This window comes from Saccoglossus kowalevskii, chromosome 8 (assembly GCF_978046115.1).
Source record: "Saccoglossus kowalevskii chromosome 8, keSacKowa6.1, whole genome shotgun sequence".
NCBI lineage: Eukaryota > Metazoa > Hemichordata > Enteropneusta > Harrimaniidae > Saccoglossus > Saccoglossus kowalevskii.
This window is the reverse complement of record NC_140648.1, coordinates 13,641,175-13,666,990: the sequence shown is the minus strand read 5'-3', so window position 1 is coordinate 13,666,990 and position 25,816 is coordinate 13,641,175. Positions and strand designations below refer to the sequence as shown.

Below are 25,816 nucleotides of genomic sequence, written 5' to 3'. Positions count from 1 at the left end.
CAAGATTGGCCAATCGCGATTCAATTAACACTTCGAGGGACAAATGGGTGATACATGTTGTGCCAAATACTCATATTCACACTTAAGGACGACAAACATACAAACATAAACATTTACCTAAACACACTAATAATTGAGCACGTCAATTTTATTCCCAGTTCATCAACTCTGTTAAAGTAGATATTTTGTGATAAATCAGGTAACAACAAAAATAACACTTTCATTCATTCTATACAATAAATAATAATAATGAGAATTCTGTCATTGTCAATAGCTTGTTTAAATCAACTGAACGAAAACACGATAGGAGTTGAAGTCATTGACTACGTGGTAGGTCCGCCACCAGATCGTAGGTCAATCGTTACCTAGCGATAGGGCACCACCAGGCAGCATCAGGACTGTATTAAGAGAAATGCGCATATAGTGTCTAGATAAAACCGTTCTTACGCTAAACGTGTTTGCACTTTCCCCTATATAGGGATGGGACACCAATGACCTCAGACACAGGGAAAGGCTAAATATAACGCGTACTCTATGAAAAGCAGCGCAAATTACAAGCGCAGTAAATAATTTTGCTGCAGAAGGGGGGTGGCTAGAATTATATTATTTGCACATTAGTCGAGAAAAAAATAAAGTAAAAATATCTCAGAAGCGAGGTATATAATTTCTACACACAAAAGTGTATAGGGTTGACATGTTGACCCAGTATTCTGTCAGAAAAAACACACAGAATAGTCATCACATCATGACAAAAGATTCACCTCTTATACCCTCCTAAAATTACTTGGCATACGTAATTAACAACTTAATGTACTAATGGTTATTGCGCGCGTCAAAAAGCATAGAAAAATAATCATAAAAGTGTGTAAAACTGTTTGGCACACAAATTTGTACAGGAAAAATTAAGACATTAAACATTGTCAAAGAACACGAAAGCCGAACTGGAAGATATCTATATGCATGAATTGATATCATATATATAGATTAATATGGAAATCGAAAATAAAAATAATATCTGTGACAATTATTAGTTTTGATTCAGGAGTTGGGGAAATAGGACAGCGCCCTCCGGTGTCCGTCGCTTCAGCTTGATGGCGCCGTGAGCTGTATAATGTTCTGAGCTCAGTCTCCACATCCGACACTGTAAAAGTATGACTAGTTTACACATAAGCTCAGTTATGTCTGTATTTACAACTGTAAACATTTTGAAAGATTTTATATAATACAATACACACTATATACCCAGACAAATACTACACTGGTATCATATTTACTAACACAGTTTCAAATACAAAAGTGGAATTACATATACATGTACTTATACATATGTTCGATAATACATAAATTATGAATGCCTTCAGGAATCACAATAACACTCTTGTACCAAGTTATTTTCACAAAATCAACCAATAATCGTGGCTCAGCAAGTTCTATTCGTTTCATCTTCTTTCAAATAAAAATAATACTGCCACCACCACGTCCGTACAGGTGTTATTTTGTTTTACAGCAAATACTTTATTTATGCATTTATGGTATATCGCCCTCTACTGGCGTCATCTGAAAGGCATTGTTTTCGGGTGGATAGCACGTGCTTTTCCGCGAAAGAGAATCTGATTCAAATAAGATCCTCGTTTGGCCTTTTTTATTTATGTATTTAGTTATTACTTTTTCATATATTTGATTTACTTTTAATGTTTTATTTATTTACTGATAGTTTTGCTAACCGTGAATGATAGTAATTTACAAAATAATAAATATATATATATATATATTAAATAAAATACATACTGGGCAATGCATCAAACTTCAATCAGATTGGTATAAATAATACTCTGAAAATACTGCTGAGGAATGCGTATGATTGTGCTCGTTGAGTTCAATGATGGGGTTATCGATTCATTTAACTAATAGCTGTCATTTTGACAAGATACATATTAAAAGGGTAGTCTTAATTCATGTAGTTCTAACAGGAAAACAAATTCTTTTGTAGTACCAAATGAAACAACTCATGTGCCTTCAAATAATAAAAAAAAACATGTGGCAGAATATATTGTAATAACATGATTAACGAATGAATAATTCTTCGAATACAGGTATATACATAAGCATAACATAGACACATTTTTACCTCGTGTGTATACATTTGTTTCAGTCACATGGAGTTCAAAAAGGCATTGAAAACATCTCCTAAATCTCCGACTGTATTGTTCAATTCCGTTTTTATTTTTAATTATCTATTTCTATTTTTTTATATATTTTATTTATTATTTATTATTTACTTGAAGGTAATCGTGAAGGTTAAATAATACAACATTAGATGTACGTAACAAAAACAATACAAAATTGTGACAAAATGATAATAAATTTTAAAAATACAAAAATAAAAACACAATATTATCCCCAAAATAGTCATTCTCCTAAGTATCACAATAACGGCTATGTGAAATAGTTGATGATGCCCACGTGAATACAACTGTCAAAAGTGGTTATTCAATTGGTACGGACAACGTGGTGGGTCCGAGTCGTTTATTATTTGCATTCTGCTGCCTGCCGCTTGTGTGTCGACACAAGAATTACTTCAGTATGTCGGCATATTTCCATTTTCGACCCACAGGGAGTGCCATCGGTTGATCCACAGGGGTGATGGGGAGAGGTCGCAAAAAGAATGTGTATAATGTTTCTCAGAAGTCAAAACAGTCCTCGAGTGGGAGGTATGATAACAAAATCATTTCCTCTGATTTACTCAGGATGATATGTGAATTAGGATTGTCGGTAATGTTGCCGTTACCGACTTTGGCTAGTTCGCAGTTACGTTCAATTCTAACGGTAAATGATTGTATATAACAGCGTCCTCTTCGTCGATCACGAGTTCTGTGTTTCAACCACTGATGGCGCCCGAGAGCGACCACCTTTTGGTATGTATGTGTGTTTTCTAAAATTTCATACCCATTGATGAATCGCATATGCAGGTCTGACTAACCAACAACGACTACTAATAAGCTTACACACAGTTCGTATGTCAGAGAATGTGGCGATAATTTATAAAACTGTCGATTTCAATATAATATGAAAATGAAATTGATACTAATACTGTACTATCTTCGCCTGAATTTTTATTTATTTATTTGTATTTTTTTCTCATTTTCGAAGAATTGTTTTATATTTATAATTTTAATTTTATAAAATTTTACTCATGTGAGAAAGATTTACCTCATAATTTTACTCAGTGAACCTGATAATTTCAGCTGACTATCAACGCTTTTTTGGTTTTGTTTTCTCAAAACTAAAAACAGAACATATAAACAATGCACATCCCCTTGAACCAATTATCGTTACTCACAATGAAATTGTTTCGAGTTTTTGTGTTGGTGGTGTGGTTATAAGGGTTTCTAATGTCTTAATAATCGTCTGTGCATATTAAATAGTTGTATAATAAATTTGAAAATACGTCCAGTGTTCAACGAAAATATCCTACACAGTGTTACAGTCTGATTTACTCCAGTATATGTCAGTCATCACAACGATAGAAGATGTGACGTCACGCATTCGTAGTATCATCGGCTCAGACGGCGCCATAAGCGGTGGCGACGATAGTTATGATTGGCATGGATGTCCTCTTTGACGGTGACGGGTAAATAACTTGTTTATGTAGACGATGGGATCAAAAAAAGCTATTGAATTTACTGATTTACCTGTTGTTCATCTTGGATATTACAAATAAATAAATTGTTTTTAGATGTAGACATCTAGGTGTTTGTTTAAATTTGTTGTATGGTGATGTTGAGGTAATGTCATTTCTACCTGTAGTATTATCTCAGGTAGTAATCGGTGTACCAACAACAGTCGAGGGTGCCACGTTTTGAAATGAACTCAATGTTTGAGACGTATAGCTATGCATAAAGATGCATTAAAACACACTGTGTATATAACAGGCCTTTGTATTATTGTCTTGTGTCAATATATGGCGAATATATGGACCAGATATATATTACTAATAATATACATGTACGAGTTTTTCAGTCCATGTCAGGCCGGGAGTCAATGAGGGCAAATTTAAGGGTCAGATTCATATCAATAACAAAATAGAAGTTTTTCAGCCCATGTCAGTATTCAATTTTCAATCCGATTTAAATCGCCTTATTTTTTTTTAAAATCCTATTTTTGTTTAATACACATATTTAAACTGACTAGTTGAATGTCGCCACTATTCAGAGATTCGAAATCGAGCATTACGCCACCCAATTGCGATGTGGACATGGTATAATAGTCTCCCCAGAAGATCATATTCGAAAAACATGTCAATTCGATGTTGTGACATTTTGCCTGCTGCTAGTGTTACATCGTTAACAGAGAAGAAACTCTCGTTAGCATAGACGAGTATCATCGTTACACAGCAGTAATTGGGTTCTTGACCGGGCGTCCGCCGCAGACGACATGTGCAGTCTATAACATTTGGCACACATTAGATTTTTTTTAATTGGCAGAGCTAAAGACAAATTTGGAAAGGAAATCTAATCAAAAGCAAACTTTATCAATATTAATTATCACGTCTTAATCATTCTCATTCCTTGTTGAGCTCAATTCAGCAAAACATCAAGCGCCCTCTATTGTTGGTGTTTCGTCTTGTACAACGCATGTTCGTTCAGGGAATGTTTTACTGAAACAAGAACATTGATCATTAAGCAAACCCGAGGTTGTGTTTTTCTAGTTCACCATCTGTGAGTGATTTACGAACTAAACATTAACGTAAAAAGATATAGTAATTAGACATAGTATAGAAAGTGACGCATGATAGGTTTTAACAATCCTCTACACTGTTTTTCTCACGTTCTAAGATTTTTCTTACGAGGTATATACTCTTCATTCGGAGTATCATTTATAGAATATTTTAAAATAAAAATAAAAAAATGCGCTAATATCTACAGTCAATAACCGTAAATAAAGTAAACAGATAAAACACACAGGACAAAAGTCGTTCAGAATTTCACACCACCTCTCTCTTGTCCATATATAACAAATGCACGGCAGCTTTTATATACTTTTTTTTTACAAGTTTGTGTTCCGGTCTGTACTGCGAACCAAATGTATTAGACTGCAAGGCACCTCAATACTAGTATGTATGTTTATAATGTCTATATGTTGACAACATGTAAAACAAAATGCCTGCCAGTTAGCCATTTTGGATTGGATGGCGACAGAAATTTACTTTCGTTTGTCATATATAATTGTCTGTGTATCAATGACACATAAACAGAATGTACAAAATAAAATCCGATTTACACAGCCAGTCTCTTATCTTGAATAGGTTCACAGCAAAAATCAACTTGCATCTTTGCGAAACAATACATTGACTTAAAGTTTGCATTACATGAGTATGAACAGATCTAGAATCGGTTGACGTAAAACATACTCTGATAAGTAAGTAGTGTCTTAGAAATAAACTACCTTCATCGAGGAGGGCGATATTTCATCATGCAGCGATCTTTATATTAGATAATAGTTAAATTCAGTTCAATTTTATTTAATTCGTGCAGCTTATACTCGGAAATTTTCAAAAGAAAATACCATGATTGATTTGCTGTTACCCCAGTTTTAAAATGTTGCCAATAATGAGATAGCAACTCTTTTTCATAATCAAAACGTGATTTGTTAACACAAGAAAAAGAAAGGAATAAGAATTTGTTATGTTATTATATTATAACTAAATAATACTATTTATAAGTAATTTCAGATTTTGTGTTACTATGACAGCAAAGCAAGTTTCTGTAATTTGTTTTCTTTTGACTCACAATTTTGATGATATCTCATATTTCGGATGGCGAGAAAAGTGAGGCCAACGTCACTATGAAGCTGTACAATCGTCGCACCGCGTCGACTTCGGTATGGGTCCCATGCGACGTACACAACACCTGTAAATACATTGATTGTTTACAAACAAATTCAAACGCGATACGCGCCAACTTACTTTTGTTGCTTTAAATAAGCATGGTATTATTACACAAAGTGGGTTGTCACAATTCTCACAGGTGCTATAGTACTATGTGTGCAGCAAATATATCTTCTTCTCTTTTCATTTGTTATTACGTTCAAACAAACATGATTTTGACTGCAAAGAATCTACTTTATCACAGTTCGAGAGATAGGCTGATTATGATATAAACACACGAATAACAATAATCTAAAAACTCTAAAACTCTAAAAGTTTGAAATAACAATTCATGTTTATGACATATCAAAGCCTGTCTGTGTCAATCGTAAATCGTCGTTTCTAGTGATATTCTGGAGCTTTCCATTTCAGATACATGACTGGTGGAAAAGTGTGACAACGATTGTCAATCGATTGTCAGTGTTTTTTTTCAAGATTCCAAAAAAAAAAGTAATATGAATTCATAAGTAACGTATTATATTATAACTGAGACTGAAAACAGTTAAATACAGTCATGATCTCAACACTGTATGCAACGATATTAAGTCTCAAGCTGTTTGATCTCTGATAGCATTACTATAAGAATTTAGGGCACCAGGTAACACCAGGTCTTTAGATTCCAGGGCCGTTGTTATGAACAAATCTATAATCGTAGGCTGAGCGCCGCCTCGGAACCCGGAGAATATTAAATAATTACAAATGAGCTGAATGAATAATTCTCCTTAATTGTATCTATTTAATCGAAAAAATAAATAGTTAGTGACCTCTGAGAGAGATAAGAAGCCAGTTCATCATATTGTCATTACTCATAACATAATGCACAGAACCAGCTGATATGTTCATTGAAAGACGGTGGTGGTGTACACATCATTGCTTACTGTGCGATCCGCGTCTACTTTATACTTAATCAGTCAACTTATTTTGCTTTGCTTTCCCCTTTTATCCATATACTGCCCCATTGACTTTGCAACTATGTGTGGTTATTGGAGTATAAAAGTTATTATTGCAGCGGAAATGTCAATGGGGTGGTAATCGGCATGTCTGGCTCCAATATTCCCATTTGGGCCGATTAAAAGCGTTGTTGGCAAAGAGAGAAAAACATGGGAATCCAACAAGGGTACAGATCACGCCATGTTCCGCCCATTTCACGAAATTTACAGCGTAGCCGTCATTAACTTACCTTGTGTGATCAAAGAAAATTGCCGAAATAGATGGAAATAAGGGACAATCAAACAAAAATGAACTCCAATGATTATTAGAGATGTCCCAGGCCGTAAAAGTAACTGTTTTACCCATCTCTTGCCTGGCGGGACTAACGACTCTTAAAGGGCGGTGGTCGTCACGCAGCGCGTGTTCAAATTTCGTGTAAACAATGTTCTTTACACGTGAAATGTACGTTCCATATCGAACAGGACGCGGCGCGACGACCCCCGACCTTTAAGATTTTATCCGCTGGACACAGTCATTCCACTCAGCATAAGCAGCTAACTTTTTGTCGCACAAGTTTATGAATAAGTTTTTTAAGTGATGACACACGCCTCTTTTCTTTACACAATACACATGTATTATGTTGGGTATGAGAACGGACACTTCGTTGAAAAATGTATGTGTTCTACACAACTTGTATACGCCAATCAACGTAAAACAATCATAAACATGAACTATTTCAGGCAAAAAAATAAATATGTTTTCAATTATTGGAAAGAAGGTTGTTTTCTGTTAATTGCATGTAAAACACGTCCTCGAATGGAACATATGTGTATATTGATCAGCGGAGGGGCAGGTATCCGCTGTGTGCCAGTAAGTACCCCCCGCCACGGCCCGATTGACGTAAGGGTACTTGGTGCGGAGGACGCTTGGGCATGCTGCCACCCGCTTGCCACTTAATTCGCACTTCCTTCGAGAAACGTACACTAAACTTGCATCGAAAAGTCTAAATTGAAAATCTACCCCGTGAGAACCTCTTGTACTGCTTCCAAAAGCACTTCAAATAAAAGCACAATCACTTCACTTCGTCAGCGAGTGCCGGGCGGTTCTCAGCCGATTCCGTTACATTTGCCACGCGCTGACGGCAGGCCAGGGGGTCGATCCGATATTCTAGGGTGATCCAGTAAAAATTAGCACCGTGTGAACGGGTAAAATATACCTGTGCAACAACCTTTAGTATAATACATTTACAAGTGTTTTGTTTATGGTATTCGAATTGCCTGTACCCCTATTGTACGCTGATTCCTCGCTTGGACTCATGTATAATCACTCTCAGGATTGGCGCCTTTTTGGTCGTTATTAAAATGTATTATCCGTTGTCTCCGATATTGCGATCAGAAATAATAATAAAACAAACTTGAATGTATACGATTCCATGGCCCCGTGATAGGCCATGGTCAAATTCTGTATTGTTTTCATGTGCTAGGGTTTCAAAGTCCATCACGCCGCTACGTTCGATTCAGCACGTCCGGCAGGCGACTCAGAAGGTGTAGTTGAAGGCTGTCGCGTGCGGGTAACTTGGAGGACAATTCCTTTTGATAGGGCAGAACCGTAAACAACTCGGAGTGTTGTGTACCAGAGGCTACGGGGTCAATATGGTGCAAAGTCGTTACAGATCCGGCTTGCCACCAACGTCGATAGATATTCTCCTGGAAAGCAATGTTATTGTTTATTTCTCAATGTGCTTTACCGTAGTCAGTTTTCCTCGTATATTCGGGATAATATACACCACGTGTTATTTAACCATCCCATTGATGGTCACGTGATCAAGACATATTTTGTCATGCATGCAGTTACTCATTTCGATCACACGTTTTAAAACTTAGTTAAGTTTATTACTAATGAGATGTGAACACCAACGATGTAGCATGAGTAACATGAGTATATTAGTTTATCTCAGTACGGGAACGCCCAGTAGGTGGTGAACTCTACTAAATGATTTCAGCTGATGTAGAACATGAGTATCGACTCGAATTCACTGCGGCAAAACACATGTACTCAAAATCAAAATTTGTATAATAATTACCAATTAAAAATAAAATACGGATTATGAAAATGTACGAAATATTAAAATGGACTCGAAGAACGAAAGAAAACAACTTTACGATAAGTTTTATTGAACTGTTATTGGCCCAACCAAAACAACCTCGTACATGCGTTTGGCACACCATGTGACTGGCACGCGTACTCATATGGATTAATGAACCGACCTTTGTTAGTTGGTGGAAGTTGATTAAAATAGATCATCAGATTTGCTTGATTTATGCCAAGTGGTATTATTGTTATTCCGTATTCTACTAAGTATACATATGCGGTTAATGCCGTATTGCTAGATTCCCATTTCGCCATTATATCTAAAAGTTGGGTTCAAAGTTCGGTATCAATTACCATAGGGTGAAAGAAATCATTAGTTATGATATGTTAGTATTTACAAAATGAGTATGTTCGTCATGAATTATTATAGAGTTATGAAGATTGGTATTTATTTTGTATCATAATGATGCAATGTTAACCAACGTTCCCAGTTTGATCGTACTGGAAAACACAGTTGATGAATAAACGTCTTTCAGTTTTGGAACTAAAAATTCAAAATTTGTTCGCCGCTCTTTAATTTACGTTGGGTGTCTGCAACCGTCCATATTTGCTCAAACGGCGGTTAGCCATTCTTGTTAACATTTTCGAACGCTCCAAACCGCAAACTTGTCAGTAGCGTACTTGAAGTGGATGTTTATATCATGAACTCATGATTCGTAGTTGAGGAAGCGTTTACCTCACGTATGAGAAAAATGAATGAATGAATGTGACCTAACCACAATACGACACGTTGTCCGACGATTTTGTTTAAATGTATGCTGTGGTCAGACAATTGCACACATTAGACGTCAACTTTGTCTCTCCTGACCTTTTTATGTACAAATGTCAAGTGCATGTGAGTACGATGCATCTAGTGCATGTTGTTATATTAACCGTATTCCATTTTTGAGACTCTGTGATAGGATTGATATCTAATCATCTTCCAATAATAATGGCATTATGGCAAGTTTATACGGTATCAGTACCCCAGCATTAATCAGGCCAGGTCGAACACGGACACCTGCGGAGGTTTCTCAAAGAGGCCGAAAGTCATGGACGATGCGCGACACATTTAAGAGTCTAACAATGATATTAAAAATTGCCAAAATATATATGATTCACAATGTACTATTATCGTGATGGTAACATTGTCGAAACATTGTGCAAAATATGTCTAGCAATATTATAAAAAGATCAATTATGTATTTGTACAATGTATTATCAATATTTATTTCATCCGATCAACATACGATACCTCTCATTGGAACCTTGAACGCCCTCACTGTTAATGGCTAAATAAACAACGTATGGTCTTACTACCAGTGTAACATTATGATACAACAACACTGGGATGTTTGCTTTCTTTTCCTGGGATGCTAGGCGACTTTATGTCGGCTTGTTTTGACAAAGATTTCCACTCTCATTTACCATTCCATGGCAGTGTTGTTTTTCTCCTATGCCGAGTCATTAACCAGTTAGAATACCAATGTTGAAGGAATGATGTTTCTTATACTTGATTATACAGACAGTTCGTTATATCGGGGTGTCTTCCTTCACTTTAAATGTTGCCCTTTCTTGTTCCCTCAAGCGGCCCCTTGCATCGTATGTATATAGAGAGCCCGGCGAGTTCCAGTTAATTTATTTCTAACACTGACAAGTTTGCCAACAGCTCTTTTATTCATTTTATCACATTCCCTCATACAACCATGGCTTCGTCATCCGTGGTCATTGGCTAACCATTAACCACAATTTCGAAACTCGTTTTTTTGGATAACCCTAACTGATGTTTGCCCTATAGCAAATCCCAAGTCTTCACTGATTGAAAACGGATCCTTATTCCCAAGTCCCAAACCGCCTGTACAACAAAAACATGCCCAAATAAACAGTGCGAAGTAATATACAAAACTATATACAGCAAAGAGCCCCGATAGTCTACATTATTCACTCCGTAGAGGCATTCCTAGGCATAAACAGTATTTCTTTTATCATGCTAGTGAGATAGCTTTTGAAATAAACCTATCAAAGACTATACACAAAAGCTGAGGCGATGCAAGATTCGCCAGTACCGTATACACACAATCGCAAAATAGATTCGTATTCGTACCAAGTACTGAATAGATTGAGTTAGCACAAGTATTATCTATCTGTTATTATGTATCGGTTTATTGGAGCGGTCTAAACGAGACAAGCATATGTGTGAAGTCAAATATTCACGTTGTTATCTACTACTTGCGCCACCCTTCATCCCGACGACTACGTCGATCGAGTTCAAAGCCTGTCTCCAGTTCTCGTCTTAAGGGTCCTCTGGTCGTCCACACTGAATAAACATAAAATCCGATTTTAAAGGATCTTGGCGAGCACTTACTGGCACCAAGCAACATTCAAGAGGCCCTCAACCGATTAGGATAACAGCAAATACAGCAACTACTTGACATGTATGTCACTATACACACCTATATACATGACCATGACTATGAGAGGGAAATGTTAACAATTAATTATATTATATTATATTATATTATATTATATTATATTATATTATATTATATTATATTATATTATATTATATTATATTATATTATATTATATTATATTATATTATATTATATTATATTATATTATATTATATTATATTATATTATATTATATTATATTTTTATCAAAGGAGCACTGCATAAACGACTCAATGTCCACAGTGAGAAACTTTGTGGCTGGGTCAATTGAAATTCGCATAGAGTGCTAGAGTAAGACGGTTTCAAAGGACCAACATCTGAATGTTTGAAGTAACCCTCGAACAAAGCCAGACCTAACCACTCAACTAGAGACTATACTAGAACGAAGAGACATATCTGAGATTGTCCGGTGCCAGTCTAAGTCTGGTCGAAAATGGCCTGAAAAAATTAGAACCATGCTATTCGTGTGATACTATTCAAGTTTTAATGACCCCGCAGGAATCTACTACTGTAAGACGAGGATAAAAGACTTAACATTTGAGAATTGTAATTTGCCCGGATTGTTACACTGTTTAAATAAGATAATAGCAGTGTGGTTTTCTTTACTACGCAACAACATCATATATTTGCGTCTGTGAGGCTTGCCCCCTCACATCAATAGGCCTGAAGTCGCCAAGTCTGTCATCACAAAGTATAATTTTGTATCTGTGACATGCCCTTTCTGTTTGTGTACTACTTTGGCATCGCACGGTGTTTCTCTAATGTAAAGATAGAATTACAACCAAATACATCCTATTTGTGCGATCATGTTTTACTGATCAGCGGACACCATATGCAGACGCTAGACTCGTGTCGGAGACGGGACTCCCAGATCAAGTAATCATTAGAACACGAAAATCGTTTTTACTGTTGTACGTGTCTTGAAAGTCAACACGACTTGTAAAAGAATGCTATGCACGCATGGTATCACTATTTTTACAACGTTATATTAACAATCAATTCTACACAATCCACTAAGAATAGACGTAAGGTCTTTCAAATAAATAAAGTGTTTGAGATATTGAAGCCAATTCACACTTCCCGATATTAGTTCATATACATTAAGTACTATGTGTCTGAATATTGATGTATGGTTTGCATTTCGGATAAACATAAAGACACACATGCATTCACTTTAAACGTTGGACAAGTTGGCATCGTTTCCGTCATTTAATGTACATATTAATAAAGTTATAGCATGAAATGCATGTTTTACGCGTAACCTTGCGGCCCCTCAACTCTCAATTATGTGGGTTGTAAAAAAATAATCCCAGTGAAGTCGAAATTGACGCTGTACTGAAAGCAGGTGACCGCATCGTGAGCTCTCGGTTTACACTATACAAAAGATCAGTGGTTGGCCGCCGCTAAGGATGCTATTGAAAACGACAGTGGTTTATGTGGCATGGGCTATTATATCGGTGTACATGTAATTTCCTCTGACATGCGATTGATGAGCTAATTAGCCGTCAGCCTCAATTAGTTCAACTGACTCGGATATCAGCGCCGACATTCTCGTATGATAGCGGTCAATCACTTTTCACAAGTACTCTTTTCCTGTTTATAAAACGTACACGCACGTTCCACATAGTACTTGGACCTCCATTTGCGGAGAGGCGGTAAAGTAAATGTGTAATCGAAATAGTCGTCAAAGTTTCGAGAGTGCACTTTACCTGAAGACGCATGACGCCTTAGGTGATAGGTGTGTCCTACATCTGTTGAGAATTCCTAGTGCAACATGCGATTGAAGACTGAATTAGGCGTTGGGACTGTGAGCTAGAAAGAGGAAAATATCTCAAGATCAAATGGCAGCACCCCTTGTGGTCCCTGCAACAAAAAGTGGTATGCCCCCGGGGCTACTTACTACTAACAACCCTTTTGAGGATAATGGCGTTTTTTGGCTGGGTTGCTATTCATCATTTGACAGTACAGTACTGTGAATGTCTCTCGTGTACCATATAATAATTTAAGGACAAGAAAGCAAACCTAAAAAGAAACATTTACCCAATATGTATACTTGATAAATAAATAAGGTTTATTGACTTTTCTCCAAAAAAAAATTACACTGTACATGGCTTTAACTCTTATACATTAATCGTCAAAGTTAACGGGGATTACTGGTGCATTTAATAAAATTATAACTCCAAAATTCGGTGTTACAGAAACTTCAATGGACTGGTTTCAAAAGATGTAAGAAAAGTGTCTTGTGTATGATACCACCACACTTTATGCATGGCAATCAGTGCATGAAACCTTTGTGTATGTGTATTTGTTGAGCAGGCGTACTTAAATGCTCCCATGCATAAGGAGAAGTGCGTCCATATAGATTAAAGCGCTCAAGCATACTACAATTACTTGTATGCTGATTGTAAATGCTTGAAAAACAGGTAGACGGATAAGATGTAGTTGATAACCCCTAGGACCTCGTTAGGGCCTTATAAGCTTAGTGTTGATTTAAATGGTGCCACTCAGTCCGTTACTATTCATGTCATCATGCGTCCAAATTTTCCAACTTTGTTTGGAATGTTCTAATGAGCTTTCACTTGTTGGATTGTTAAATTGTTCCTGCCCTATGTTTTTTTTTCACTGATTTTCAATTTGTCTAAGGGCCTCGATCGCAAGCAACTCTCTGTTGGCTAGCTTTATCCTCTCTGTGTCAATATTTACCAAATTGTTACATAATAAACTGTAATATTATTTTCGACACGGACAATGAAACAGATATATTCCGTGGAATCAACAAAACATGTTTCAGATGCTGAACTGACTTTCCAATGAAATTGTCTAAATGCTGACTTGGAGTGTGGTTGTATTGAGTAGTGAAATGCTAGATATAATGAACTGCTGACATAGTATGGTATCAATAGGAGGCTATTTGTTGCAGTCTGTTTGTTTGGATTCTTTTTATCAACATAACATATTCCACAGAACGCACCATTTAACACGGCTGCTGGACCACCACACGTCGGCGTGGGTTTCCAACTAGGTCACTTATCTAAATAGTTCGACTATATAGCTAACCACCCTGTCTTACAATAACAGAAACACTGAAAAGAGTATATATTTTGTCGAAAACTCGTATGTCTTTCTCTTACAAAATGTACAAAACTCTTAATAATTATATATCTACACCGCCCGTTTCTCTATATACAGAAGAATGTTCATAAACTTGACATAAGTTTAACGTTGGTGTTGGGTGATCAAATCTGCATGCGCCGTTTGAATGGATACACACGACTCGTTTTAAAAGTACGCGATCATGAGTTACGTGAATACAGGCTCATTAACTTCTGTACACTGAACCAAAGCTATCAAATGTCTGTACAGACTTCAAAGAGTTATAGTTACTTTACTTGGCACAGTTGCCGCCACAGCTGCACTCCGTTATTATTGGGTAAGGTACGTAAATCCAACGGCAGAGCATTTTGCGGTCTAACCTATCTTCGATACAAGCCCAAAAAAGTACATTTTTTGTCGTCGACTCACTTGGCAAACACGTTAAACCCGAAGGAATGGAGCATGAGTTCTGACCCTGATAACAGTCTCCAACTTTCAACCACCTCGGCCAAAAACGTTTGCCCAGGTTCTTCCATGATTGTCTCACAGGACAATGGGTTCTTGCCCACAACCATCTACGGAATCTTTTTCGTGAGTGGGGTCCCACTCTGGTATTCGTGCCGTCGGGCATACGCCTGAGGTTTTGGCTTTGAATGTCCTCTGGTATCTCCCCTCTTAATTTCAAGTCAACAGGAAGCCTCTTCTTCTTCGGCCGCGTAATCCTCATATACTCAAAATCAAAATTGCGTTCACCCAACAACTGCAAAAGACGAGATGTATTTTGTAGTTCGTGTTGAGGTGGGTTATATGAGCTCCCTTGATCAAGTTCTAAATCCAGAAGCGGCAGATCCATGTATCGGCATTTTTTTGAACTGTCCGACGGAGAATCGTGCAAAAACAAGCTTGGTTGACAGTAGCTCCATCCCAGCAGCATTAAAAATACGAGCACCGGTTTCGTAGAGGTCGACATCCTTCCACCTGAAACAGACAGAAATAAGCGTTTACACTAAAACATTCATCATGAAGAAAGATAATAGTAAAGATTAAAGAAAGTCTAGGGAGGATGGGATAAGTAAAAAATACGCTCACCTCCCGGTGACATGGTTTACAAGTAGCGTCTATGTGCACTGCTGTCAAGTATTGTGGTTATGTTAAGTCAAACAGGACGCCAACATGAATTCCCGTTGAAGGCGCACATTTAGTTAGGTACCGTGTTTTCAGTTCGCAGTCCAACTTCAGAATGAATGAGTTGGAAAACTTTCCAGCTAATTAAACATCCACTCCAATTTAAATGAAATTTCATTCCGGTAGCCATAGCAACAATATGAATAAATGTAGCGACACTGTGTCTAGACGGTGGCAGTGGACCGGCGTGGGAGCCGGACACTAAGGGCGGACGTTACACGCATACATTCTTCTGGGCAGCATACGTCACAGTCGCATCTGTGTATACCACAACACTGTGTACCACTGAATGATCTAACATCATTCATTCATTGTGATCTGCCGCAGATGCATCGTTTTATTTAGTTTGATGACCACAGAGACACTGTACTAATGAAAATCAACAAAAACACCAGCTTTATATCTTTTGGATACGCTTTCAAAGCCAGAAAGATGGAGCCTCGGCGACCTACTACCGCCCCCTTGCCCTCTTCCAGTGAACCATGCCACTTGGAGCATGCTTTCTACTGTCTCGGCGTTACGCTTTTACGTGGTGGCGCACAAGCATTTCATTAGCGCACACGAGTTCCACTAGAAGAGACTACCTTATTAATTATTATTTTTGAATATATAATCATATAACACTAGGGGCGATGTCGCGCAACGAACATAGAAACCGATTATTCATTCATCGAAATAAATTGATAATAGCAAAGCAAATTTGTAGAAACAAAGGAAAGGGTGCACCGGACGAATTCCTGCCATGTACCCCAATAAAATCGTGGTAGTCGTCGAGCCAGAAAGACGCTGCATTACAAACAATATAACTTAATGGTTTTGTGACTTATCTGAACCACTCGAGATAATAGGCTAAACATCGTACTTAACGGGGCTTCTGAAGAGACGCGTCAACATTCCGGCTAATACCGAAAAAAACACACACGTCAACTTCTACAAGTCAATAAAACGGTCATGGTGTGAACACATTTTCGACCCCGGGGATTTACCGAAGATTTGTCATATTTACCGACTCATATATCCTAAGCCTTGGCAGGCAAGGGCATGTAATCAGTAACTATGAAGTATAATATTAACGATACAATCTCCGTATATTGAGCCGAATATCGATATTTGATAAATTCGCCCACCAATATGTCATATCGAGAATTAAAAACACCGGCATTATAAATGCAGTTTTTGTTTTAAACAACTGTTTATCCGAAATTAGCATTATTAGTACTACTAGTGTAATGCAAAGGTTATTAATGAATTACAACACTTCATTAAACAGTTTATCGGCACTGGAACTAAATTTGCAGATTTACCAAGAAACGTCATTGTCTATACTCTAGATACGCTGAAAAAATAAACTATGATGATTGGTTTTGTCAAATGTCATAATGTTTAGATGTGTTTCAATTTCGTGGTGTGCACATTAAATACTGTTTTAAATGTATGCATTTCACTTTGAATTGTGTTGCCTATGTTGTATTGCGGGTCCCTGTAATTGTTTTCTCGCTAGCTGAGACTAAAAATAATGATAAATCACAGTTGTAACTTGGTATTTTAGCCACAGTTGTGTATTCGAATGGATTGTGAATGTCTCTCGTCAAAGGGCATACTTGTCCTCATAGATCAATTTATTTCAAGTTGTTGAATGATGACGACGCCATTGCTTAATAGCAAATCTATAAAAACAGTGTAGGGAAAGAGAAACCTCCCATATATATTACAGAGTTGTAAATATAACAACTTTGGAATAATGTAATTTGGTTGAAAAAATGATATTTAGAAACTATAAACGCACATGTAAATCATTTGATTTTCCAAAACTTTATCTTGTTGGCTGCGGTGAGATGAAGTGATATTTCACAAATTAGTTAAATTAGTACTGTTTTTAGAAGAAAGTCTTATTTCAAATTGAAAATGTAGTCATTTTATGATTTCTTTTGTCTTGGAAATATCATCGAATAATGAAGCATACCAAATTATTTCTGTCAAGTTTTTTGAAAAACAAATACATCTGCTATAACAGTATTACAGTATAAGTCGTGATGTGTATAACCAAAATTCGCCAGTATTCTCATTGTATGCCTGATATATAAACTTTTAAAAAAACAAAACTTTTCTGTTCATGTGAAAGAAATTTCAAATTATGAAAACATATATTTTGCTAAATACAGATACACTGTAAATTAATAGTTCGTACTAGTAATTAAGGACGCATGCTCATGGTCTTGGTTGATTATTTAGATATACAATTCATTACTGTTTCGGGCACAACCTAAACTGGTCTCTGACTTCACCTAACATCGTATCCCAACATGCAATACCGAACAAAAATGGCAACGACTCAAATTCTTTCTTATTAAATGGATACATCACCTTGTATTTCGTCAAAGGCAAAGGACAAATGCGAGACAGCCCCATGAAGTAGTTCAATTTGCGGCCTTCACCACAAAAATGTGATCCATTATCTCCGAATTCAATGAAAACATGGGGTGTGTGATTGTTCAATTCGCCGAAAAATTCGAATAATGTCGTTAAGTTGATTCGAGCTTAAGGAAGAGCAATACTCGAATTCACGACAAGATACAAGATTTGTATTAGATTTAGCAACACTTGGGAGAAATTGAGAGTCATCGATCAATCGACGGAGCTTCACAAAAACAAAACGTGTGATAATTCTAATAAATACAATTACGTGTAATCTAGTTCAGTTACCAATTCCATATCTTGTTTTTTTTCTCCTTTTTGACCGCATTTTACACAATAAAAAGTTACACAATTATTAAGAAAAGAACCATCGAACCATACTTCCTTGACTTTTAGTAATATTTCAGATGCTTGCGTTTTTAATACTTTCCATCGAAACCACTATTGTATATTTTAGATTTGCGCCTACATTAGAAAGTATTGCAAGTGATGGAACAAAAAATAACAGTCACACCAGTGATTTCATCGAGAAAAATTAAGCAACGTTTAGTTTAATAATAAAATATGGAATACCTAATGAAACAAGATTTCTAAAGTAGGGGGATCAAGTAAGGTATTAGGTGTAGCCGTCTATACCAGATTGTATGAGATGACATATAAGAGAAGCACTGTTGTGTAGACCATTGAATAAACTAAGTAAATATCCTAGATCAACTGATAAGACGCTTTATGAAGTCAGACAAGCAGAGAAAATGTTTATAAAGAAACGGGGCAGTCTATTCGATGCAATAAGATTAGTTATTTCAAAACAACTCTGATCAGGGCAATTATCACATAAAACGTTTGAGTTTTTTCAACTGTTCCGCATGGGCTCTTGTTTGGACACCCAATCATGATACAGTAGTTCCGCATCACTGGATTCGTCGGTAATTGTAAGATGAAGACGGCGGTTTTACATCACAATGAACACCCCCTTTTTATTAAGTACATAAGACATAAAATACAGCGGCTCCAATATAAAACTCGGGCAACTTGTTGTCTTCGGCTTCTCAGACAGTCACACAATCGTGCAAGGTCATTCTTCGCAACCGTCCTACATGTCCTGCGCATATTTCTGATTTCTAATTTTCTACTTCACTGATACGTTTTCAAAAAAAATTCTCTTCAAATATTCGTGGAATTACATTCATTACAAGGTCGATGAATCATATACAAGTCGCCAACTTGCCATGACGGCTGAAATAAATAATAGCATTGAGCGACTGAAGAGTCATGATTTAAAAAAGATTTGACACCAAAATATTACGTCATTTTGTTTTTCTTAAAATGTCGTCAACATAGCTTCCAAATATACATAACGATATAAGTGGCGGATCCAGAGGGGGGGGGGGCAGGGGGGCTTGCCTCCCCAAACGCATGACGATTCATATCATCTGGATTACGCATAGCTTCTCTGCGATTTTCGCTCCGTAATATTAAGCAAAGCTTGCCCCCCCCCCCGCCCCCCACCCAATACATTTTGCTGGATCCGCCACTGAACGATATACAACATTACATTTAGCTGATAAAAATATACTTAACGTACTGTTAATGAGAAGAAAGTAGACATTTATTGCAACTTTGACGTATTGGCGTGAATATAATCCTCTTATATGAGATATTGTGGCCATAGTACGACGTTTTACACGCTGCTGCTAGGAGAAGTTCGATTGCCGTGCTGACCCTGAGTACTCGAAATAAATCCAAGTGCCTGTCAGCTGCCCGAACTCAAAACATCTAACATGATTTTGTTTATGAGTAAGCTGAAACTCGCACATATGTGCAATGGAACTCGGTTTTCAACCAAACCACTAACTTGAAATTTCACGAACCTTTCCAACCTATTTATGTGCATTCACCCATAGTCAGTGGAATCTTACAAAATTGATGCCAGCACGGTTCCTGGGACTTGAAGTAACCGTGATGCAAATATGGGCATAACGATTCTAACATGTTTCTCAGAGTGGCTGTCTTTTAAAACACAATGAATTAGTCTTGTCGCGAAACGATTACATGTCTCAAAGAGTCGTGATATCAGTTAAAACTTTGCGGTGGCACATTAAACAGAGAGAAGACTGGGATTCCGATATCAACAGGTGGTGAGACAACCGAAGCTACTCCAACGGCGCCGAACTGCTAAGTATGCTTGTGGTAGGTGGGATTGACTGATTGAATATCTACCGTACTATTACGCAGCGCAGATGCCTTTGATTAGTATGGTTTTTCACCGCCGTGCTCAACGTTTGTCTCCATCCTCGTCAATATAGTTTAGTTAACATTCGTCGGGAACGGAAAATCTGTTATGTCGAGTTTTATTTGTATTACCCACAATTATCAGTGAAATTGGAGGCGGAAATAGCAGAAGACTGACCGATTTAATGGTGTGTCATATCGGAAACGCCGCCGTACGCGTACGGCCTTGTTCAAAGTTGAGGAGAAGTTTTACTAAAAATGTTATTTGTGTAAAAGACAAATTAAACTCGCCAATTATTCCTGATCAGTGTTACACCAGTAACTTGAATCATTGGGAAGGTCAACCACACGAAAGACGCATGCATGCGCTCAAATCAAGGGGTACGCCAGGTTAATTGGTAGTCTCTATAGAAACAGAACAACTGAGATATCAGTATGCATCTTAAGTTTGCTTCGTTGCCACTGAGAGAAACAGTGAGACTTTGTTTTTGTTGTTCACAGTGGTGTAAAATCGGATGTACTAATGTTCCGAGTCTATTTACCCACCAAAGTTTGCATTGCCTTTAGTACTTGTTTTTAAATAACCTGCCTTAGGCCCGAGCACCGTTCGGATTCTTAGTAGTCTCAAATTATGTAGACGTGTACTGTCGCTAGTCGCCAGGTAAAATATATGGAGATCGAAAGACAATAAAAGAAGCGCCGGGACTTTTTAGAGGGCGTGATCTTGCAAGTTCTTTGGAATTACAGTGTCGCGACGTCGTGGCTCAAATATTTGGCAGATGTGATCTTAAATCAGCGGCTAATGATAGCATTTGGACATCCGAACCCGGTTACTATGTTATTTTCCGTATAATGATTGAGGTACTGCGTAAGTATTTCAACACTCTTACAGTGCTACAATGGGTGAAAGGCATTCAACTGTACCATAACTACTTTCTTTTTTCAAAACTAAATCATGCCCCAGTCGGAAGTAATTTTGCATGAAGAACATTCTTAAAAACACTCCCAATATAGGCAACCTCAATGCGTGTTACTTCTGCCTGACTGTTGAGTTGAATGGCCTCGAAATGTTACTGGGAATTTGACCGTGACCACAACTCTTTATCAAAGGACCCATGGCCTAGACTGTGAAGCAAGGTAACCGCAAACATTGTTCCTGACTGAATACCTCTGTTATTGAATTTCTAACTTTGGAAAGACACTGAGCATATGTTCGAAGGAAGTATCTCGGCGACCAACACTGGAAATAACGTATGTTCAACTCAGTGGTGCAAATTCGCTTGTTATTTCTTGATCTCGCGGGGGCATTTCTCCTTGACAACGACACGAGATGTTAATTTCACGCATAGATACCATGGATATTGACCATGGAAAAACACATATCTTCACGTATGCTGGCATCAGGCTTCAGAGAAAACAGGGCCGTATTTGATCGAGAAACCAGTCATACCGTATTGACTTAATGGACAGTCTGTTATGTCGATCATTAAAAAATCTTGGTTGACAATCGTGCTGAAATTAAAAAAGATCGTACCGACATATGGACAATTATGCAAGGGAGGGTCATTAAGAAGAAAAAGAAAACACAAGAAATGAAAATACAACATTGTATCGTTCCAGTATTTACACATGCCACACGTAGGAAACGCATAAACTACATAACTGAGCAAATAGATCGGCTGAAACTTGGCGACACCAAGATCAAAGTTACACGCTATCAACTTTGATACGTATGCCCTTGTTTCTACTGCACACTAATCCATACTCGTGCATATCGTCCGATATCAAGTGTAGTTGCTCGTTTTCTTTCTATCATACTACTTTAAAGTATGATTTGTATTTCTTTCATAAATATACAGAACGCAAAATTCACATTACGTCGCTAGATGGCGCTATAGCAAAACGGCTCTGGTCCCCCTACCATTTTACCTCCATGCCCCGACACACTCAGTGACTGCCCGAATAACTATCCATGGTGATACTTCGTAATGTTACTACGTGTAGTTTATAATGCATAAAGTGAGATTTTATTGTAATATAGAATCCAATTTGTTCCACCCACACTGAAAAACAGCATAGAGAAATCTTACATTGTGTTTGGAATTCAATACAGTTTTCTAATATCCATTGACGTTACCACGTGTTCCCCACGTACGGTATTTTGGGTGGCGTTTTAGACACAGTCGTAAGTTGCGGGACGTAAATTGAAAAACGTTGTAGCGGCGGTACGAATGAAATGTGTTATTGTTCCGTCACGATCTTAACTACATGATACTACTTTAACTCAATGTTATCCACATGGGGATGCGATAATTACATATAGCTAGCTAAAAACCGGACCACCAGCGATCAAGAAAACAGGGAAGGGCTACCCATGGCATGTCAGCCTGAGCTCCCGGCTTTCAATTCAAACATTTACAAAATCCGTGAAATTGCCCTTTCGCAACAAGGAGCTTTGCAATATTTAACGAACCATCTAAAATGCTGTATCCGAACTTCGACCACACGGAATCACACAGTGATAGTAATTAGTATTAACATTTCGTCTGCGAGGTGATGAAACGAGGTGACAATCTGAGTTGTCGCCGCCCTTTCTCTCCTTCTTTAAAACGTAGACTATGTTTCGATTAACATAACTTTCTAAATAAAAACGCCGAACTTAGAACATAAATCAAGCAAACAAAATAAGAAGGCGTAAAGAAGACGTACGTATTACGATAGTATATCACGAGGTACTAGTAATTGTGTACAGGCTATTGTGGTATAAATTGATTGTTGTGAACACTTTCCGAAGGAATGATCCATAGTGGATAAATCAGTTTGTTGTTGTGATAGGTCGATTTGTTGTATCTCAGGTGATATTATATTATATATAGTTATTCTCGTTTTGATAATAAATTCATTATAACAACGTTTATGCGAATTATGCGAGTTATTTCTATTCTATTTTATTTTTTATTCAACCGACCCCCATGTACTACTGCATACGGCTTCGTTATCAGGTGGGTTTTATTTTCCATTTTCGCTGACAGCTAAATTGCAATCCAGTGGATATACAAAATTAACATCGGAATGTATTGTTTCTACCGCAAACCAGTGCATTAAAAGCCCGGTGAACATCTAATCTATCGTACTAAACTATGACACAATGAATATTCTCCTTTTACACAGTATTGCTTTGAATTGAGGATTCGAGTTATTGTTTTCTTTTTAAAACGATGTTTTTTGGAGTATTGTGAACAGACTCATTGTGCAACGGGACATCCTGTCCCCGGAGAGCCCGGCAAAGACAACAACAACAAAACTTTATTTCACCACCGTCCCTCATTGAGGGACGGTGATTTCACGAACAGTTAATATTTCACCAACGTGCTTCGTACGCGACCGTAGCAGACGACAACATTTTTTAAAAACCGAATATCATTATTGCTTCAAAGAAAAAATAACTTGCAACTTACCGTTCAAAATAAAGCTTCGAGAATGGAAAACGTTCAATGTTTTCTCTTTTTTTTGGTGTGGATACTTATTATGGACCGGCACTGTAGAGCGAACTGTTTACTGTCACTACTTCCACTTGAAGAAAACTTGTCAATGTGAGGTCACACCACTCAAAACATGAACCGGAAGAGCACGTTGGCATTGTGGGAAAGGGAATTTCATTCCAAGATGGCGTTGCACAGGTAAGTTTCTTCCTGTTTTGTTCCAGTAAATTCCACCGGTGCTTTTATATGGACACTCCCAGTAAAACTTAAATTTATTGTGTCCGATATGACCCACATATGCCTGGTAATACATCTACTTGTATTTGTACGAGTAGCTGTCGCGATCAGAACCGACATTCAGCATGTCCGGTCCTTGTTTTGATGTAAAGTAAAATGCCACTGACACAATGTAAATAGTCCAACCCGGTCGTTGAATCATGCCGTAGTTGAATAGAGATGTGTAATCAACTGTGTTTCTACAAACGAGTGACTGTCTGTGTAGAAATAAAACCCGCTTGTCCTAGTTGATTTTTTGTTTTCATTTATTTCAAAACTGAAAAGTAAAAATAATGTAATTTTATTTACATTTTCTTGGCTGTTAGAACTTAGAAGAATGAAGGAAATGAAATAAAAATTTGTGGTCACGTACTCTGCTCGGAGAGAATCGATGTACAAAATGCTTTTGGACATTTCACCATTGTTTGCTATTGCAAGGCTTTATCTCAAAATGACATGGGAAAAAATGATATAAGTGTTTCTATATAGAGGGACTGTGATAATGTATTTGTTCACATCTAGAAGTATTGACAAATGTACATTAATTTTTTTTTTTTTTAAATAATAAAAGGTGTTTTCATAGTGGTCTATGGGAACTGCTGCAAACTTGTATGCGTATTATTTGAGTTTTTTCTCAAAAAACAGATTGTCAGTAAAAAAAAAAGTCAACACACAGTTGACTAATACTGAAAATGACAGATTTGATCTCAAAATTATGTTACTGCTATATGTACTAAAAAATGTGAACATGCCAAAAAAACACATGTGTAGTAATTTGTGTATTATTTACTATAATTTAACGGGTTTGGAGGAGGGTCTGAAATCTTGCGTTCACTTACAGAGACTAGTTACAATATCTGGATCATTGAATACAAATTATAGACGATACTGTATAATTTGTCCATTGTGTAAAAATGCAATAGAGGCTGAAGCATATTTTCTAATAGTTTGTCCAGTATTGTTTTCAGAGTGATACAGTAGCCCATATTTGATAAAGTCAATGTTTATTGAACCAAGTTTTCAGTCACCAATATTGATGCAACAACTCCCTTGGTTGCATTTTTAGCTCCGCTGTCGACTTGGTCAAGCGGAGCTTATCATATGAGTGATTGTCCGTCGTCGTCCGTGTCAATGTTTTACTTTTTCGACTTCTTCTTGAAAACTACAAGCCTGAATGCTTTGATACTTGGTGTATATGTACCTATGTAGACTTCTCTCAGATTTGTTCATTTCATGATGATATCTTCAATTCTCTAATTTTGGTGAATATTTTTGTCATTTTTGGTAAAAAGTGATATTTTCGACTTCTCGTTGAAAACCGCAAGTCCAATTGCTTTGATATTACATATATAGGTACTACATGTGGACCTCTTTCAGATTTGTTCATTTTGTAATGATATCTTTAATTCTCTAATTTTGGTGAATGTTTTTGTCATTTTTGGTAAAAAGTGATATTTTCGACTTCTTGTTAAAAACCTCAAGTCCAATTGCTTTGATATTACATAAATAGGTACTACATGTGGTTCTAACTCAGATTTGATCATTTCATGATGATATCTTTAATTCTCTAATTTTGATGAATATTTTTGTAATTTTTGGTAAAAAGTGATATTTTCCACATCTTGTTGAAAACCGCAAGTCTGATCGTTTTGATATTATACATATTGTTCATTTTCTAATGATATCTTCAGTTC

The 25,816-nt window shown here is 37.0% G+C and overlaps 1 protein-coding gene and 1 long non-coding RNA gene across 2 annotated transcripts; one reads left to right on the top strand and one right to left on the bottom strand.

The window, feature by feature from the left end:
- Nucleotides 1-2,852: 2,852 nt before the first annotated feature.
- Nucleotides 2,853-23,978, top strand: LOC144353159 (uncharacterized). Its single transcript, XR_013420745.1, has 2 exons — nucleotides 2,853-2,915; nucleotides 23,910-23,978. It is a non-coding gene; the product is annotated as an uncharacterized LOC144353159 (long non-coding RNA).
- On the bottom strand, nucleotides 13,490-15,759 carry LOC100313683 (noggin A). The gene is made up of 2 exons (NM_001168141.1): nucleotides 15,622-15,759; nucleotides 13,490-15,510 (listed from the first exon to the last, which is right to left on the bottom strand). The coding sequence occupies exons 1-2, from the start codon at nucleotides 15,632-15,634 to the stop codon at nucleotides 14,825-14,827; spliced, it is 699 nt and encodes a 232-aa protein (NP_001161613.1). The 5' UTR covers nucleotides 15,635-15,759; the 3' UTR covers nucleotides 13,490-14,824.
- Nucleotides 23,979-25,816: the final 1,838 nt, after the last annotated feature.